The following is a 19,787-nucleotide window of genomic DNA, read 5'->3' on the forward strand; positions in this document are numbered from 1 at the left end:
AGGGATAAATTGGGAGATTGGGATTGACATACACACACTACTGTATATAAAATAGATAACTAATAAGGACCTACTGTATAGCACAGGGAACTCTACCCAATACTCTGTAATGACCTATATGGGAAAAGAATCTAAAAAAAGTGGATATATGTATATGTATAACTGATTCACGTTGCTGTACACCTGAAACAACATTGTAAATCAACTATACTCCAATAAAAATTAAAAATAAAATAAAACTACGATGAGATACCACCTCATATGCATTAGGAAGGCCACTATCAAAAAAAACCAAAACAGCAAGTGTTGGCAGGGATGTGGAGAAACTGGAATTCTTGTGCACTATTGGCAGGAATGTAAAATAGCACAGCTGCTGTGGAAAACAGTATGGTGGTTCCTCAAAAAACTAAAAATAGAATTACCATATGATCCAGCAATTCCACTTCTGGGTACATACCCAAAAGAATTAAAAGCAGGGACTCGAAGAGATATTTGTGGACCATGTTCATTATTCACAGTAGTAGCTGAAACGTGGAAGCAACCCAAATGCCCACTGATGGATGAAGGATAAGCAAAATGTGGTATATACATGCAATGGAATATTATTCAGCCATAAAAAGGAATGAAGTTCTGATATATGGTATAACATGGGATAACCTTGAGGACATTATGCCAAGTGAAATAAACCAATCACAAAAAGACAAATATGATACTATTTTTATAAGTCGAAATCATAAAGACAAAGTATAATGGTGGTTGCTGGGGGTGGAGGGGAGAATAGGGAGTTATAGTGTACTGGGTATAGAGTTTCAGTTTTACAAGATGAAAGGAGTTATGGAGATGGATGGTGGTGATGGATGGTGGTGATGGCTGTACAACAATGTGAATGCACTTAATACCACTGAACTGGACACTTAAAAATGGTTAAGATGATAAACTTTACCACAATAAAAAAATCAAAGGTGCAGAAGATTAAAATATATGAACTTAAAATTAAAAATAATAGTGATAAAAACGTCATTAATTTCAGGAATTCCCTGGTGGTCCACTGCAGGGGGCCTGGTTTTGATCCCTGGTCAGGGAACTAAGATCCCACAAGCTGCGTGGCATGGCCAAAAAAACAAGCAAAAAAAAGTGATAAAGACATCATTAATTTTAGGAATTCCCTGACGGTCCAGTGGTTAGGACTCGGTGCTTTCACTGCAGGGGGCCCAGGTTCAATCCATGGTTGGGGAACTAAGATTCCACAAGCATGCATATATATATATATAATAAAATAGGATATATATATGACATAGTATTAAGTATCCACATATATAAAGAACTACAAATCAATTTTAAAAACACTGACAATGCAATAGAAAAATGAACTATCTGAGCAATTCACAGGAGAAAAAGTTGAAAGAGCCAATAAATTAATGAAAATATGCATAGCTTCTCTAATAACAAAGTAAATACAAAATAAATCAACCAGATATACTTTTCCACTTACCAAATAATTAATTTAAAGTCTGACAGGATCAAGCATCAGTGAGGATATCAGAGAAATGGAAATTTTCCAACACTGCTGGTGTAAGGATACACTGGTATAACCTTTTTGGAGAGCAATCAGGCAGAACTGATTAAAATATAAACATGTTTCCATCCATCCAGCAATTCTGTCCAAGGTAAGTATCCTAGAGAGATTCTCTCACATGTGATGCCAAGAAAGACGTGTGCCAAGATGCTGATAAAACCCTGAAAACACCTAAACACCCATCATCAGGAACGTGGGCAAAGAAAATGCAGTACTTCATGTATCTCACTGAACACTTCACAGAATTTAACCAAACTGAAGCAGATCTGTATGTGTCAAACTAGACAGAACTTCACAACATACTGTTCAGTAGTAAAAGCGCTCTTTGTAACTGCTGCATATTAGATTGAACTGGTTCTGTGTTGTGGAAGACTGTACTTTCCAAAGACTGTACTTTCCCAGCAGTATCTCCTGTCTCTCAAGTTATTCTAGAACCCTGACACTCTCCTATCAAGAGGCGGGGTCTAATTCTCCCCATCCTTGAATCTGGGTGGGCTTGTGACTTCTTGTAGCCAGTAAAATACAGCGGTAGAGATCCCAGGTGACTTCTGAGGCGAGGTCATCAAAGGCAAGGCAGCCTTGTTAGCCTGGAGCCCGGAGCCAACAGGTAAGAAGTCTGACTGCCTCGAGGCTGCCTGTGAGGAAGCAAAGTCACGTGGAGAAGACATACACAGGGGCCCCAGCAAGCAGTTTCGGTCTTTAGGTCATTCTGGTCTAGGCACCAGGCATGTGAGTGAACTACCTTCAGGTAATTCCTTTCCTTGGGTATCAGGCCCTGAATCATCCCAGCTGAGGCCCCAGACATCTAGGAGTAGAGATGAGATGTGCTTGCCATGCTCCTGCTGAATTGCTGACCTACTGTTATAGCCGTAACCATAATAAAATGCTGGTTGTTTTATGTCACTAAGTTTGAGGTCACTTTTTATGCAACAAAGGTAACTGAACACTTAGTGATAGGCAGTGAGGGGCCTGCTTTATTACAAATAATACAGCAAAGACATCCTTGTATACGCCTCTACACACAAACCAGTTCTTTAGGGGAGGTCCTAAAAAGGAGACCTGCACTCAGAACTGCCCACTGGTGAAAGTGGAGGAGGCTACAATGCCTGTTTCTAGTAATATTAATATCAACATTAACGACGACAATTGTAATAAATGCTACCACCTCTTGGGTTCTTGCCAAGGGCTTTGTGTTTCTAATCTTACATTAATACACAGCCCTGTGGGGTTGGTATTGGTCCACCCAATTCACAGGTGAGGAAGTGGAGGCCTGGAGAACTGAGGTGACTCGCCCAAGGTCTCTTAGTTTCCTTCCTCGCCAGAGCTGGGGAAATGGGATGGCAGGCCCCTTCCCTCAGGCTGCTAGCTCTATGTCTACCCTTGTTCACCTCTCATCTCCCAGCACTGAGGCTAGAGGTGTGGCCTCCTTTTCAGCTCCTGGCCTGGGCTGCGTCTATCCACAAGTTAGGGTGATGGTGACAGCAGCTGCATCAGGCATGGCTGCTGCCATTCACCATCAAGCACTCCGCATACACAGGGTCTCATCTTACCCCCACCATAGGCTGAGGGTGGGGTCATTACTGCCACTGAACAATGGGGAGAAGCAGGCTCAGATGTGCCCAAGGTCACACAGCTGTTGAGTGGCAGAGCACTTCACCTCCATGTTTGTTTCTTCTTCAAGACACGATTTTAATAGCTCCAACCTCACTGGATAGCCGGGAGTAAACAAGATGATGAATGCCGAGTGCTGGCTCATGGTAGGCCACCCAGCGTTCAAGGCTCTCTGATTCTCCACTCACTCTGGAACGATCCTGATCAACCCCCTGGCCACAGGAGTTCCCACAGACTACGTTGAAGCGTTCATTTCATCCGCATCTCCTTCAACAGCAAGAAAGACATCTGCACAACTTGACCTCTGTAATCTTGCTTCCCCAAGAGCCCCTCCTTATCCAGCCAAGCACGCCCTGCCTCCGCCTCCCTCTTTCAAGTTAATGACCTCTTCATCCACCTGTGGCCCAAACCAGGGAAGCTGGAGGGATCCACCTGACTCCAACCCTGTGCCCCTTTAGTCAGTCCATTCAGAACGTTCAGAAAATTTCTTCTGTTTATCCATTCCTTCCTCTTCCACCCCACCGCCCTGGTCTCCCTGTTTCCAAAGCTTTATCCACACAGCAATCAAAGGTGATCTTTCTAAAAAGAAAATCTGACCGTCTCACTGTTGCTTCAGATCCCCCAGCTGCTCTCCCCTGCCTGGAGGGTAATGCCCAATACTTTGATCTGATATTTGAGGCCCTTCTCAGTCAGTTTCCTACTCTTGTGACCCACCATCCCCTTCTTCCCACCCCTTTCTTTTCAGTTGTGATTCCTGGACCTGCCCTGCCCTTCCTGCTTCTGTGCCTTTGCACGTGCTACTCCCTCCATCTGGAATCCCTGTCCTCTCCCCCTGCCTGTAAATACCCTCCAAGCTTCTGCACGATATGAAGGTATCATGGTCTCCTTGAGGCACCTCCTTGGTGAAGCTCTTCCACATATGTAAGAACAGTGACATTAAAACTTGTGGCCATAAGTCAGACAGGGCCTTGGGTGGACGTACACAATTTGATCAGAAAGCATGGTGGTGTCAACGAAGAATTGTGGTCCTAAGAGATAGGAAATGTCATTATTCACAACAGACAAAAGATGGAAGCAACCCAAGCATCCACGGACACATGAATGGATAAGCAAAATGTGGTCTCTCCATACAATAGAATATTACTCAGCCTTAAAAAGGAACAAAATTCTGATACAAGCTGTAACATGAATGAATCTTGAGGACATTATGCTAAGTGAAATAAGCCAGTCACAAAGGGACAAAGACCGTATGATTCCACTTATATGAGGTACCCAGAGTAGTCAAATTCAGAGACAGAAAGTAGAATGGTGGTTGCCAGGGACTGGGAGAGGGAGAATGGGGAGTTAGCATTTAACAGGTACAGAGTGTCAGTTTGGGAAGTTGAAAAGTTCTGGAGATGGATGGTGGTATAACACAAAATCCACTCAAGAGAGGCAGCCACCTGCATGGGCATTACTGATTTACCTGAGCAGTCAGAATATTTATCTTGTATCTAAGGGACAGAGCAACGTGACTACATCTATCTTTAAGTTATAGTCACTGATGTAGGGCTGTGAAAAGGGCTCCATCCAGAGGTTGGGTTCAACAGCAGGGGTTGAGGGCTGCTTATTAAGAAATGTCATCATGTTGAAAGAGCACCCCTCCCCCCATAATATTACAGGAAGGTAACACCAATACTGTTTGGCGTGACATATGCTTAGCAAGTAAGCATCTTCTCAATCCAGAAAGAATTAGAATTAAGTGTAGTACAGAAAAGTTTAACCTGCTGCACCAACACTGAGTCACTAAGGTATCCGCGCACGCCCACCCAGGCTTATTCTCCTCATCTGCGCCGTCCAATACAACGGCCCCCGGCCATTTGCAGCAAGCGAGCACCGGCAATGTGGTTTGTCTGGATTGAGATGTACGATAAAGTAAAATATGCACTGGATTTTAAGTACTTAGTATGAAAAGGAATGTAACACCTCAATAATTCTGTATGTTGAAACACTACTATTTTGGACATACTGTGTAAGATAACTTACAAAAATTAATTTCACCTATTTCTTTTTGCTTTTTAAATGCAGCTCCTAGAACATTTAAAGCACATGGCTCACATTATATTTTTACCAAACAGCGCTGCTCTAGATGCTCTGACCCTAGGCCACCAGGCAGGGTCAATGGCAGATGGCATGGAGTGAGTGATAGTCTGCGAGCTCCCTCCCTCTACCCTGCACCTGGAATGCCAGCAACCAGACACATGCCCCCAAAGAAACTAGAGGATTCTTTTCTGAAGAAGATTCTGAGGGATTCTAGAGAAAAGATACTGACATTTCAAGATCTTCTAAGGCAAAGGCCAGTTTGTCACCCAATCACCCTAAAGCAGGACGCCCTTAAACTTAAATGGGCAACAAACCACTTTAGTTCAATGTCAGCAGAACCTGTCACATTGTCACCAAGAGAAATCAAAGATAATTTCATATCACATTACAGTGGTCACAGTTATCTTGAAATAATGTTTACTGTCATCATTACTTTAAAATTATAGTAATTTTAGACTGCTAGACTGTATTAATGCCTTAACAAAGAAGTATACATAGTATTATCATATCACAAATTTATTCACTATTTTAGAAACTGTATATTAACGTAATTGGTTTCCTTTGTTATCTTGATATAATTTTTTTTAATTAATTAATTTATTTATTTTTGGCTGCGTTGGGTCTTCGTTGCGGTGCGCGGGCTTCTTATTGTGGTGGCTTCTCTTGTTGCGGAGCACAGGGCTCTAGGCGCGCGGGCTTCAGCAGTTGTGGCACGTGGGTTCTAGAGCTCAGGCTCAGTAGTTGTGGTACATGGGCTTAGTTGCTCCGTGGCATGTGGGATCCTCCTGCCCCAGGGCTCGAACCCACGTCCCCTGCATTGGCAGGCGGATTCTTAACCACTGTGCCACCAGGGAAGCCCTGATATAATTTTTTTTAATTAATTAATTAATTTTTATATTTGGCTGTGTTGGGTCTTTGTTGCTGCACGCGGGCTTTTCTCTAGTTGCGGCGAGTGGGGGCTACTCTTCATTACAGTGCACGGGCTTCTCGTTGGGTGGCTTCTCTTGTTGCAGAGCACAGGCTCTAGGCGCGCGGGCTTCAGTAATTGTGGTGCGTGGGCTCAGTAGTTGTGGCTTGTGGGCTCTAGAGCACAGGCTCAGTAGTTGTGGCGCACGGGCTTAGTTGCTCCGCGGCATGTGGGATCTTCCCGGACCAGGGCTCGAACCCGTGTCCCCTGCATTGGCAGGCAGATTCTTAACCACTGCGCCACCAGAGAAGCCCTCGATATAATTTTTACTGTATGTTATTTAAAACCAGTATTCTGAGAAGGTGTCTACAGAAGCCTACCTTTCAACGGGCCCTGCCCACAGAGCTGCCAGTTAGTCTCTCACTGCTTCAATTGTTTTTTTGTCCTAATTTTAATTTTTATTAAATTAATATATACTCATAGTTTTAAAAATAAATGGAAGCACAGCAATAAATGAAAAACAGATAAATTGGACTTTATCGAAATTAAAGACTTGTGCATCAAAGGACACTATGAAGAAAGTGAAAAGACAACCTACAGAAGGGGAGAAAATATTTACAAATCATGTATCTGACAAGGGCCTATTATCCAGAATATGTAAAGAACTCCTAAACTCTACAACAAAAAGATAAACAACCCAATTAAATAGACTGAATAGATATTTCTCCGAAGATATACAAATGACCAATAAGAACATGAAAAGAGGCTCAGCATCAGTCATTAGGGAAATGCAAATCAAAATGACAATGGGGACTTCCCTGGTGGTCCAGTGGTTAAGAATCCACCTTCCAATGCAGGGGATGTGGGTTCAATCCCTGGTCGGGGAACTAAGATCCCACATGCTGCAGGGCAACTAATCCCGTGCCACAACTACTGAGCTCCAGCACCTCAACTAGAGCCCACGTGCCGCAAACTACAGAGCCCACACATTCCAACTAGAGAAGAGAAAACCCGCAAGCCACAACTAGAGAGAAGCCCGCGCACTGCAACGAAGAGCCCGTGCGCTGCAATGAAAGATCCCGCATGCCACAACTAAGACCCGACGCAGCCATAAAAAAATAAATAAATAAAATATTTTTTAAAAAGGACAATGAGATACCATTTTATACCTACTAGGATGGCTATAATTTTTTTAAAAGATGGAAAATAACAAGTGTTAGCAAAGACATAGAGAAATGGGAACCGTTATACATTGCTGGTGGGAATGTAAAATGGTGCAACTGCTGTGGAAAACATTGGCGATTCCTCAAAAAGCTAGACACAGAATTAATTACCATGTGACCCAGCAATTCCACTCTTAGGTTTAAACCCAAAGGAACTGAAAATAGGACTGAAACAGATTCTCATATCGTGTTCACTGTAGTATTCACAGTAGCTGAAAGGTGGAAATAACCCAAGTGTCCATCAACAGATGAATGGACCAAACAAATGTGGTATTTACATAAAACGGAATATTATTCGGCTATAAAAAGGAATAAAGCTGATATGCTACAACATGGATGAACCTTGAAAACATGCCAGACACAAAAGGACAAACACTGTATCTTCCCACTTACACGAAAGATCTAGAATAGGGAAATTCACAGAGACAGAAAGTAGATTCGAGGTTACCAGGGACTGGGTGGAGAAGGGAATGGGGAATTATTGCTTAACGGGTACAGAATCTCTATTTGGGGTGATAAAAAAGTTTTGGAAATAGATGTTGGTAATATACAACATTGTAAATATAAGTAATGCCACTGAATTATGCACTTAAAAGTGGTTAGAATGGCAAATTTTATGTTATATATATTTTACCACAATAAAAAAATGGAAAAAAGTTAAACATAGAATTACCATATGATCCAGCAATTCCACTCCTACGTATATACTCAAAAGACTTGAACAGAGGTATTCAAACAAAATCTTGTACATTACGAGTTTTATTCTGCTATTAAAGAGTTTTTTTTTTAAATAATGCTATTCTTTTTTTTCCTTATAAATTTATTTTATTTATTTATTTATTTATTTTTGGCTGCGTTGGGTCTTCGTTGCTCCGTGCAGGCTTCCTCTAGTTGCGGTGAGCGGGGGCTGCTCTTCGTTGCGGAGCGTGGACTTCTCATTGTGGTGGCTTCTCTTGTTGCGGAGCACGGGCTCTAGGCGTGTGGGCTTCAGTAGTTGTGGCTCACGGGCTGTAGAGCGCAGGCTCAGTAGTTGTGGCACACGGGCTTAGTTGCTCTGCGGCACGTGGGATCTTCCCGGACCAGGGCTCGAACCCATGTCCCCTGCATTAGCAGGCAGATTCTTAACCACTGCACCACCAGGGAAGTCCCAAAGAGTTTTTATCCTGATAGTTAAATAATTATTTCTTCATCTTTGATGTTATTACCATATATTATCAACATACCAGTATATTACCATGACTTTTGCTATTTTTATATTATATAGTTTGCTTTTGCTAACTCTAAAATTGTTTTATTATATTTAATTTTTTTTTAAAGAACATAACATGCAATTTATAAATTTATTTTATTTATTTATTTTTGGCTGCTTTGGGTCTTCGTTGCTGCACGTGGGCTTTCTCTAGTTGCGGTGAGTGGGGGTTACTCTTCGTTGTGGTGCGTGGGCTTCTCATTGCAGTGGCTTCTCTTGTTGCAGAGCACGGGCTCCAGTAGTTGCGGCATGTGGGCTCAGTAGTTGTGGCACACGGGCTTAGCTGCTCCACAGCATGTGGGATCTTCCCAGACTAGGGCTCGAACCCGTGTCCCCTGCATTGGCAGGCGGATTCTTAACCACTGCGCCACCAGGGAAGCCCTTTATTTAATTTTAATTTTAATTTTAATTTTTTGGCTGTGCCGCACGGCTTGCGGGATCTTAGTTCCCCAACCAGGGATTGAACCTGGGCCACAGCAGCGAAAGCGCCGAGTCCTAACCACTGGACTGCCAGGGAATTCCGAAGTTTTATTTTAAATTAAATCATAAAATTAAAAAACAGCAAGTGGAACTACTAGGCTTGCAACAAAAACAGAAATCTTCTACTCCATCCCTTCCTACCCCTGAGTTAGTTCCTCACTTTTAATACAAATAAACAACTAAAGATCACTGGACATTCCAGGAAAGACTCCAACCCAAAAAGACACATAGAAAAAAGGAGCCTAAAGGAAATAGAGACAACACAGAGACACATGAAAACTTAAATATATATGTAAATCTTAGAAAGGTAGGAGAAGATACTCTATCCATAAAACAAGGACAAAATATTATGAAAAAAGGAACAGAGTAAGAAAGAGCTCTTATACGAATGGCTATAGTAAACATTTGATGTACAGAGTTTAGCGATAAAGACAAGAAAACCTCCCAAACTCAACAGATTTCTTCCAAAAAAGATACACAAATAGCACTTGCAAAGATGCTATACTTTATTAGCCACCATGGAAACTCAAATCAAAACCACAGTGAGGTACTACTATACCCACCATGATGGCTATAATCAAAAAGAGCAATAATTACAAGTGTTGGTGAGGATGTGGAGAAATTAGAACCCTCGTGTGCTGCTGGTGGGAATGTTAAATGGTGCAGCCACTGTGGAAAAGTTTAGCAGGTTCCTCAAAAAGTTAAACACAGAATTATCATATGACCCAGCAATTCCACTCCTACTTACATACCCAAATGAAATGAACATAGAGCCACACAAAAACTTGTACACAAATGTGCACAGCAGCATTATTCATACTAGCCCAAAAGTGGAAACAATTCAAATGTCCATCAACAGATAAATGTATAAATAAAATGCAGTATTATCCATAAAATGGAGTATTATTCCACAATAAGGAATGAAGAACTGATACATGCTACAACATGGATGAACCTTAAAAACATGCAGCAAAAGAAGCCAGACACAAAAGACCTGTCATACAACCATACTATATGACTTCATTTACATAAATGTCCAGAATAGGCAAATCCACAGAGACAGAATTAGTGGTTGCTAAGAGCTAGTGGGGAGGAGGGGATGAGGAGTGACTGCTTATGGTCATGGGGTTTCTTTTTGGAGTGATGAAAATGTTCTGAATTTAGATAACAGTGATGGTTGCACAACATTATGAGTGTACTAACTGCCACTGAACTGTACACTTTAAAAGGGTAAATTTTATGGCATGTGAATTATATCTCAATAAAGTTGTTATAGCGTGGAAAAAAAAAGAAAAGGAAAAAAAAAAAGAAAGCCTTCCAGAAATAGAGACAACAAAAAGATAAGAGAAAGAAAAGATCAGAGACAGGATCAACTCAGCAGATCCAACATGTGAGTGACAGGAATTTCAGAGAGAGAAAACAACGAGTGGAAGTGAGGAAATTATTTTAAAAAATTAATGCAAGACTATTTCTTGCATTATTATTTATTTATTTCAAGAAACAAAAGACCTGAGTCTCCACATAAAAGTGGCCTAATAACTACTGGCACAAAGACCCATTCCAGGGCACATCATTGAGAAATTTCATAAGAGAGGTAAAGTGAAGATCCTAACAGATCCTAACAGCTTCCAGAGATAAAATAATACAAAGGACTGAGAACTGGAATGGCCTCACACTTTTCAGCACAAGTAATGGAAGCTAAACATAATACGGCCTCTTTAAGATTCTGAGGGAAAGTTACTTTCAACTTTATTTTAATATTTATATATAAATTATATCTACATTTATATACAAAAATAATTTGTATTTACTATTTTCAACTTTACACCCAGCCAAACTATATGAGGTCTGAATAAAGACATACAGTTTCCAAAAATTTATCTCCAACTGAAGGTGTGCTCCCGTAAAGTGAGGGGCTAAAACCAGGAAAGCGGAAGACCATGTTGTCCATAAAAGCAGGGTGTCCATCACAGTAAAGTAGCCAAGGGCAGTCCCAGGTGACGAAAAGGGAAGTCTCTGGACAGCAGCCTGGCAGCAGGCCCAGAAAGCAAGCTGGCCAGATCAGGGCAGAGGACAGAGGGCACCAGGAAAAATAGGAGATCATGAGATTATCTGATACGTTTGCACACCTGGAAAATAATATTGATGAGGGGCTGGCCAATCTGGTGGAGCATGTGAAAAAAATGACAAATAAGAGCTTAGAAAATAAAGTGTATTAAAAAAATGAGGCAACCATTCATTCTAGGAAAAACAAAATGTATAAGAAAATGAAATCGTAATATACCACAAGGCTCTGCAGTGAACATCATTTACATGCTCATAGCAAACAGAAATATTGGTTGTTTTTTAACCCCAAAGTGATGTAATATATGGAGGGTGGGGCACAGGAAGTGGAGGTGACAGAGCTAAATACTGAGCTATTATAGTAGAGATCAATACATAATGACGATTAACTTGAGAGGAAATAAAAGGTAATCCCATTTAAAAAGAAATATGAAGGTAAATACCAGAATACACAGTTGACGAGAGCTGAAAGTGGGGAAGGCTGAGGAAGGGCAGAGGGCTGGATGGTTTCTGTTAGAAGCCATTTAGTGCCCTCTCTGATCCTTGCCTCTGTTCTGATTTTGTAAACACTAGTATTGTAAAAGGTTGTTAGGTATATACCTCACAACAGTTCCCTGCACACCAGTGGGTGTGACATCAAAGCTGGGGATGGGCCTTGAGAGAGTGAAAACAGGGCCTCTGAGTCGTCAAGGGGTGGTTTCCTCAGGCCCTGCCCCACCAGGGGTCGGTGGGATGCTGGCTCCATCCCTTCTGGATACTCCGGAGACCTGTCCTTCCTGCACGGTCTGTGAAGGGGAGCCACCTAGGGGCCGGAGCTTCCCAGGGGCCTGCCTCCAAACCACCCCTCCCCTGTATCAAACACCTGTGAATCTAGGCTCCCTACATATTTCTAGCTCTTTCTAGAACTATTTTCTAATTTCTTGGGGGAATTTTTGGAAACAGGCATGGTATAGACAGAAGCCTAAGTGGGAAAGTAGATGACTTCTGTCTAACCCATTCATAGTTCTTCACACCGTGCTGAGGTTCACAGTTAGATCCCTGGTGCTGAGGTCCAGTTAAATCCCTGGTGCTTGGCACGCAGTAGGTGCTCAATAAGGAGCCGCCAAAGGCATAATTATGGTGCCAACTTTCTGTGTCCGGCACTTCGTCGGGCCCTGAACATGCACTGCCGCATCAGAGGGTAGGATTATCTCCATGTTATAGGTAAGGAAACTGAGGCTCAAGGAACCTGCCCAAGGTCACTTCACTAGTAACGGAAGAGCTGGGATTCAAACCCGGGGGCTGCTGACCCCACAGCCGGTGCAACTAGCAGCTGCTGCCGTAAATCCTTTCTGGAAAAAGGTTTGGTTAGGTCGGTGGATGGATGGAAGAAAGGAAAGAATGAGAGTAAGGGGTGGAATCACAACCGACCCAGGAAGAGAACCTAAGAACCCCCCACCCCCACCTCGGAGGCTGGGGCTGGCACCCGCACCCCTCCTGCCCTGCCCCCCGGGCCGGCCTCACAGCGCCCACCTTCTTCAGAGAGGCTGTTCTCTTTGGTCTCCTTGTCCATCTGGCAGCACCAGCCTTCCAGCCGCTCCGTTTCTGCCTGAAGCAGCTTCAAGAACCAGTAGCCGTCCCGGCAGCAGGCCCCTGGCTGTGCTGGCTCCGCGGGGGAGCTGGAGGACGTCTCCAGCCAGGGATCGGGCGGGGGCAGCGAGGATGCCTCTAAGGCAGGGTCGCTGTCGTCTCCATAGGAGAGGTTGCGCTTGATCTGGGCAATCCTGGGGGTCTGCCTGGGGCCGGCATCGATGCTGATGGAGTCGGGGTGTGGGGTGCAGTCCGGGAGGCTCCTCTCAGATGACTTACAGCTCGAGTCGTTGGCATCCTGGGTATCCGAGTCGGTGTCCCGTCGGGAGGACATGCTGTGAGAGGGGGCGCTGCTTCTGTGGGTGCGGGGTGGAGTGGGGTGGGGACAGGAAGGGGTGAGTCACCCAGAGGGCCAGAGACCAGAGGCCACCCCGACCCGGACACACGGGAGACAGAGAAACGGATGCATCGTCTGCTCACCATGCGCCTGAAGCGGGTCCCACAGCCCCCGTCTCATTCTCTGCTCAGCCCCCGCCCCGCCCACACCCACACGCACACGCACACACAGACAAGGTCATAAGGTTGCCTGTTCACTGCACTGGGGCCAGGACGCCCGCCAACGCCGGGGTGCCGGGCCACGTCTCCGCCCGGCCTCGGCCCCCGTGGCTGATTAATCTCACAGAGCAAGAGCAAGCGCTCGTTGAGCACGCCCGCCCGCCCAGCCTCCCACACCTGGGCCACCGCCCGCACCCCAAACCCAGCTCGGTTACTAGAAATCCAGCAAGGAGAAGTGGGTTAGGGAGAGCAGGAGGAGAAGGCGCAGGAGAGGGGAGAGCAGAGGGAGGGAGAGGAGAGGGGAGAGGCAGCCAACACCTCGGTGCCACTTACCGCCAGTCGTCCTCTACCTGAACCCCGATGGACTGGAATTTGGTAGCGGGACTGGGCTCCTCTTTTGGCACTGGCTGAATGCAGTCAACCTTATTGAAGGACAACGACAGCAACGGCACGGAGACAAAGACAAAAATAAAGAACAAACACCACACTTGCTGCTGAAATTCACATTAGTGGGACGACGCAAACGGACGTGTGGACAGACAGACACGAGGCATGCGGACACTGCACGTGGGCCCGAGGCCGGACCAGGTTAAGCCGGGCACTGCTCATTCGCGCGGAGGCGGGCGGGCAGGTGGGTGGGAGGTGGGATGGGGTGGAGATGACTGGCTTTCCCTACTCTGAGGAGGGTGCCATCACATCGATCGCTTTGGGTCCGTTGTCCTCCGAGAGGTGGGAATCGTTCCTTCTAGTCCTCTCCTTCACAAGCATCAGAGAGAAGAAAAAAAAAAAGGACAACGAAAGAGAAAGAAAACACACACACACAAAGCCACAGCCGTTATCTGGTGTAGTTGAAGCGGGGCTGTCTCGAGGCAAAGATCACTCCCCCAACCCTGCAGCTGAAGGGCAGGCTGGAGGCGCCTGCACTAGGGGCAAACCTTGGACAGCAGTTCTGGATTTGAAAGCTGCCACCAAGGCAAGAGCCGGCCAAGTCCCTGGGCCCTATGGGATGCCAGCCCTGGGCCTCGATCACACTTTGCTGAGGTTACCTTCAGCACTGGGTGGGCCAGGGGAGCCACGTTTAAAGCTGGCACTCTTTCTCTATACCAGTGATGCCCTGGGCCTACCTTTTTTTCCGGGACAGAGGTACGTGGCCACGGAGCAGCCAGGTCAGCCCCTCCGCCACCACTCATGAATGAAGAACACACACTTGACCCAGGGCTCGAGGCGCCAAGGGGTGGGACGAGAGTTGTAGGGGTGTCCTTGGAAATTGGAGACTCTCGTCTCCTGGCTTCACAGAGGCCAGGGAGGCTTTCCCGGGCAGGGACTGAGCACCAGGCTTCTCCTTGCCATGGGGGTGCAGCTGCACTTCTCCTTCAGCAAGAGCCAGCTCAGAGGATGCAGCATCACCGGATCTCAAGAAGCTGCCTGGAGAGCATGGAGTGGGGGTGGGGTGAGCCCGGGGGAGAAGCCTGGATGGGCCCAAGAGCCAGAATACTCAGCCCTGTGTGAACTTCTGAGTGAAAGGATCAGGGTGAGTCTAACTGTCTCTCAGGTCTTCTGGAAAGATAAGAACATCCGGTTTGGCCAAGGAGAGGGTGGGGCTGCCCAAACAAAGACCCTGAGACTAGACTATTTTCTGTATTCCTTAGAATCTCTCCTGAGAGCTGTACAGGACAGGGGCTGGACCCCTTATGAAGGAGCCCAGAAAACAGAATAGTCTCCTGGCCGACTTTCTTCTTGTATATGTGCCAAAATTTTTCCTCTCCAAGAGGCAAGTGCAAGAAATCGGCCAGTGAGCCGTCTCTGGTCCATTCTGCCCCCCTTTGAGTCCCATGTTCCTTCTGTAATTTTGGTGCTTTGTCATCTACTTGGCCGTGCCCAACTGCGCAGGGGTGGCTGGGGAAACGGAGATCCTGTCCAATCTAAGCCACAATGCACACCACCTGGACCTCCTTGATCGCCCTCTGGGTTTGGAGGGGCTCTGCCTCCCCCAAGCTCTTAGCTCACTGTAGCTGCCCTCCCTCCCTGCCCTGAGTATGCTCCACTGTAGTATGGATTTAGAGCAACTCTTGAAAGCTGCAAGGCAGGGCCCAAGTTTTCCCCGCTCAGCTAACAGCAGACAGATTACTGATGTTAGGTGCATGCAGGAGGTGCAATGAAGCGGTGGAGGGGAAGCTGGCGCACCCTGCCCTGCTGTGTGCCCTGGCCATGGGCACACAGTGAGCCTGGCTTCCTGAAGGGTCTGCTGGCTTTGGCCACTTGGTCCCAGGGAATTATCTGCCTGGATCCTTTCTCACAGAGGAATGCATTGGGACCGACACCCCACTTCTCCATCTGACATGGGCCTGGCACCTCAAGTAACCTACCTGTCCCCAAGGCCCGAGAGGGCTCTGGGCAAAGTTCCCCTTGAGCAACCCCCAAGGCTCCAGGGCCCTGAGTCCTGGGCCCCTGGCCCTCGGCGTCTACACTCCACGCTGCTCCCACCGCCAGGCGGGGCTGTGGCCTCCGCACCGGAGCTGACCTTGGATCAGAGAACTGTTAGGCCAGTCCCGCCTCCCACGCGTCGGCTGCCAGGGCAAAGGGTGGAGTGAACAGACAGACAGTGGACAGGCAAACAGTGGACAGGAGATGGCTGGCTGAGTGTAACTACATTCACTGGGACAACCCATCGCTGAGGGACACCTGCCCACAGCCGCAGAGCCTGCAGCATGTCTGGGCGAGCGTGAGGAAGACGTGGCTATGGGTGGAATTTGGTCTGGCCACTTGGGGCCGACCCCCCAAAATAGACAAACCACCTTTGCCCAGGAGACCTAGTGGGCCTCCACCAGATGTAATTACACGCAGGCAGGTGCACGGCGTGGGCTGAGGACAGAGTGTGAAAGGGGCCCCTACTTGTATTCCTATAGATGACAGTTTCCTTTTGGGAATGGCCTCAGGGTGGGATTCGGAGCTGGTCAGCGTCCCTTGTTCGCTCTTCAAAGCTGCATGTTTTGGGGGTGGCTCAGGGGCCTCGGGGGCTGGGGTGACTCCGCCCCGTGTCACACTGGGCGGTCGGGTACTGCTGTCCAGGCTGTCCGACGAGTTGCTCAGGCCGGACTGGCTCGTCACTTCGCTCTTGTGGTCCTGGCTGTCCAGGTAGGTGTCCTGGGCAGACTCGGTGCTGCTCTGGACCGTGACGGAGATGAACGGCTTCGATGTGGTGCGTGGAGGGACCGGTGGCGGGGTCTTCTTATACGCCACTAGGCATGATGAACCTGCAGATGGGTGAGAGGCGGGCAGGGGAGAAGGTGAGGCCCCAGCCCTCTCGAGCCCCTTTCAGGGCTGAGGCCCTACCTGACCCGACCCTAGCTCTGGCCTCGGTGAGGATTTCTGGAGCAGGAGAATGGGGGTCAGACACAGCAATGACCAAGACAGACAGACACAGGCCCTGCCCACCTTCATGCTGAGCCAAGGCCAAGTCTAGTGGGGGATGCCCACATGGACCAAACACACCCTCCACCTGAGTCCCACACAAAGGTCTTATCCATCCGGGGCATGGGCTGGATGGTGACAGCAGAGTGATGGTCAGGACAGCTAAGGAATGGTTAACCTCACTTGTCCTCAAGCTCACCGAGAGACCTACCACTCCCCTGCCCAGGTCTTTTCCTCCTACCCTACCTTCCCTCCACCCTTGTTTCCTCTGCCTGGATGCCCTCTCCCTGTCTGGTCAGAGACCAACACATCCTTCAGGGCTCAGCTGTCCTTCCCCACATCTTGCCATTCCCACCCCACCCCTCACCTTGTTATGTGAAAACCCCACACACCAGTCTACCTCCCCTAAGACTCCATCACGCCCGGTCAGACTCTCTGTTCTCCACCAAGATTCAGGGAACCAGGACCCGCCATGGGTGGGAGTTGGTGTCTCAGAGTCCCGTTCTGAATCTGGCCCAGGGCTGGCCCACAGCTGGCTTCGTAAACGCTGAACTTTTTGTTCTGAAACAGGAGGTGCTTTTCAAACAGCAGTAGCTACTTGCTGTGAGGGGCTGGGTCACATCCAGTGGCTTTTCTCAGCATCTTAACTCCAACTGCCCTTTCCCCAGTGAGGACTGAAACGAGCCTCTCCCCAGGTGAGGCCCGGGCCGGAAGAGGAGCCAGAGGAGTGGCTTTAAGCCTTGCCTTCAAGGGACTGCCAATCACGGTGATGGTGATGGCTTAATGGAAACCCTCAAAATGAGGCCCAGTGCCACAGGGGCAGTGACAAGGCACAGCAGAATCCATTCATCTGCTCCTGTGAGATATCACTACACAAACATCAGAATGACCAAAATAAAAACTGGTGACAACACCAAATGTTGGCGAGGATATGGAAAAATGGAATCACTCATTCACAGCTGGTGGGAATATACAATGATACAACCATGGAAAACTAAACGTGCAATTACCATACAACCCAACAAGTGCACCTTGGGCATTTATCCCATAGAAATGATAACACATTCACAAAAAAACTTCTACAGGAATGTTCATGGCAGCTTTATTTGATATAGGCCAAAAGTGGAAACAAGCTCACCGAGAGACCTACCACTCAATGGGTGAATGGCTGTGGTGCACCCAGACCACGGAACACCACTCAGAAACAAAAAGAAATGAACCACTGATACAAGCAACTACTTGGATGAATCTCAAGTGAATTACGACGAGGGAAAAAGCAATCTCAAAAAGTTACAAACCACATGATTCTATTTATAAAGCATTCTTGAAATGACCTAATTATAGAGATGGGAACAGATGAGTGGTTGGTGGGGAGACCAGGGGGAGAGAGTGATGGGGAGGCTGGAGGGACTTGGTTATACAAGGGCGACAGGGAGGACCCCAGTGTGTACAAAGTGATGGGAGTTCTATATCTTGACTGTGGTGGTGGATTCATGAACCTACACATGCAATGAAACTGCATCAAACTAAATACACCACAGGTGATACAAGTGAAAATGGTGAAATCTGAGTAAGATTGGTGGGTTGTACCTATGTCAACATTCGGGTTATGATAATTATACTACAGTTTTGCAAGATTTTACCATTGAGGGAAACTGGATAAAGGGTACACAGGATCCCTCTGTATTTCCTACAACTGTATGTAAATTATATACAATTACCTAACAATAAAAAATGTAATATAAAAAGCCCATCCATCTGTCTGTTCACCTGATAGACGTGTATTAAGCCAGGCCCTGTACTGGCGTCCAGGAAAGCTGGAGCCCCCATCAGCAGAGAAACAGCCATGACACAAGTGCTTCAACAGCAATAGAGGCCACAGCAGAAAAGCCCAGGAGCTGGGAGCCGTGTCTTGTGCTTGACCTAGTCTAGGTGACTAAGTGCTCTGGGAGCTCAGAGCCAAGAGCACTGTTCCTCCTCTGTTCAAAATTTCCCAGTTCTGCTCAGGGATCCCCCCAGACAGACACACCCACAGTCTCTGACTCCCCAACCCAAGAAGGGTGGTGCAGGGGCAGGAGGCGGGGCTTCAGTCTGCGGGAGGACCCTCCAGGGCCCTGCCCCGTGGAAGGGGACAGGCCTACTCTGGAAGATGAGCTCCTGTGTTCAGCTGGCTGTGAGGCACAGGCTGACAGCCGGAAGCTGGGCTGCTTACTGAGCTGTGCTCAGCAGCTTTATGACTTTGTAATTTACACCTCACGGTGACTGTGAGGTGGGGATATGATTATGCCCACTTTACAGATGTGGCACGCGAGGCTCAGAAAGTTAGATAACTTGCCCAGAGTTGCCAACAGCAAGTGACAACCACATCTGCACAGCTGCACAGCCCACCACACTCCACTCCCCGGGCCTCAGGCCCCCCCTTGCTGGGCTGGGGCTGCAAGAGTCTGAGGCTTTCACTGACCACTGTGCCCCTCAGCATCCTGCTGGACTCTGGAGCCAGTGTGCAGGGGCACACCCAAGCTGAGACCTGACTGCTGGAGGAGGAGGGGCCTGGACTAAAGGCAGAGGGCTGGCTTCCGGGCCCCGACAATGCCTCACCGAAGTCCCTGTCCCCCAGTGAACTTTTCAGTACCTTTATCTGTTCAGTGGGGGTGGAGGAGTTCTAACAGCACACTGTATTCACATAGCTCTTGACTAACTCAAAGCATGTTCCCATTTATGCTCTCATTTAAGGGTAAGTATGGAGGCTGCCCTCACTGTGACTGAAAGGGAGACTCCTGCTAGGAATCCCTCCTCCCCATTGCCTGAAATTCTACCATTTGAGAGTCATTCCTTTGGTAGTGAGGATCCAAAAGCCAGAAGGCAGCAGAGAACCAAACAAGCCTGAGTTCAGACCCCAGCTCTGTCATATACCAGTTGTGTGCCCACAGGGGGTGATTACATAGGCTACATCACAGAGGTCAAGGCTCAGACAGCCCAGTGCTGGCATGGCTCTGACTAGTTTCTGGTACAGAGGGAGACAGGCCTGGAGGACAGGGGGTGAGCCAAAATTTTACCACT

The 19,787-nt window shown here is 47.2% G+C and overlaps 1 protein-coding gene across 5 annotated transcripts in view; it reads right to left on the reverse strand.

Annotated features, from left to right (window-relative positions):
* The window catches only part of DLGAP4 (DLG associated protein 4), an 85,022-nt gene that overhangs the window by 13,475 nt on the left and 51,760 nt on the right, over positions 1 to 19,787 (reverse strand). For 4 of the 5 annotated variants that reach the window (XM_061207940.1, XM_061207938.1, XM_061207937.1 and 1 more), the window contains 3 exons: positions 16,209 to 16,570; positions 13,650 to 13,738; positions 12,705 to 13,117 (listed from right to left, as the gene is read on the reverse strand). In XM_061207940.1, the coding sequence (XP_061063923.1) occupies positions 12,705 to 13,117; positions 13,650 to 13,738; positions 16,209 to 16,570 (864 nt within the window). Of the gene's footprint in view, positions 1 to 12,704; positions 13,118 to 13,649; positions 13,739 to 13,992; positions 14,073 to 16,208; positions 16,571 to 19,787 lie in introns of all 5 variants that reach the window. The other variant, XM_061207939.1, reaches the window with a different exon arrangement.

Source organism: Eubalaena glacialis, chromosome 13 (genome assembly GCF_028564815.1).
Source record: "Eubalaena glacialis isolate mEubGla1 chromosome 13, mEubGla1.1.hap2.+ XY, whole genome shotgun sequence".
NCBI lineage: Eukaryota > Metazoa > Chordata > Mammalia > Artiodactyla > Balaenidae > Eubalaena > Eubalaena glacialis.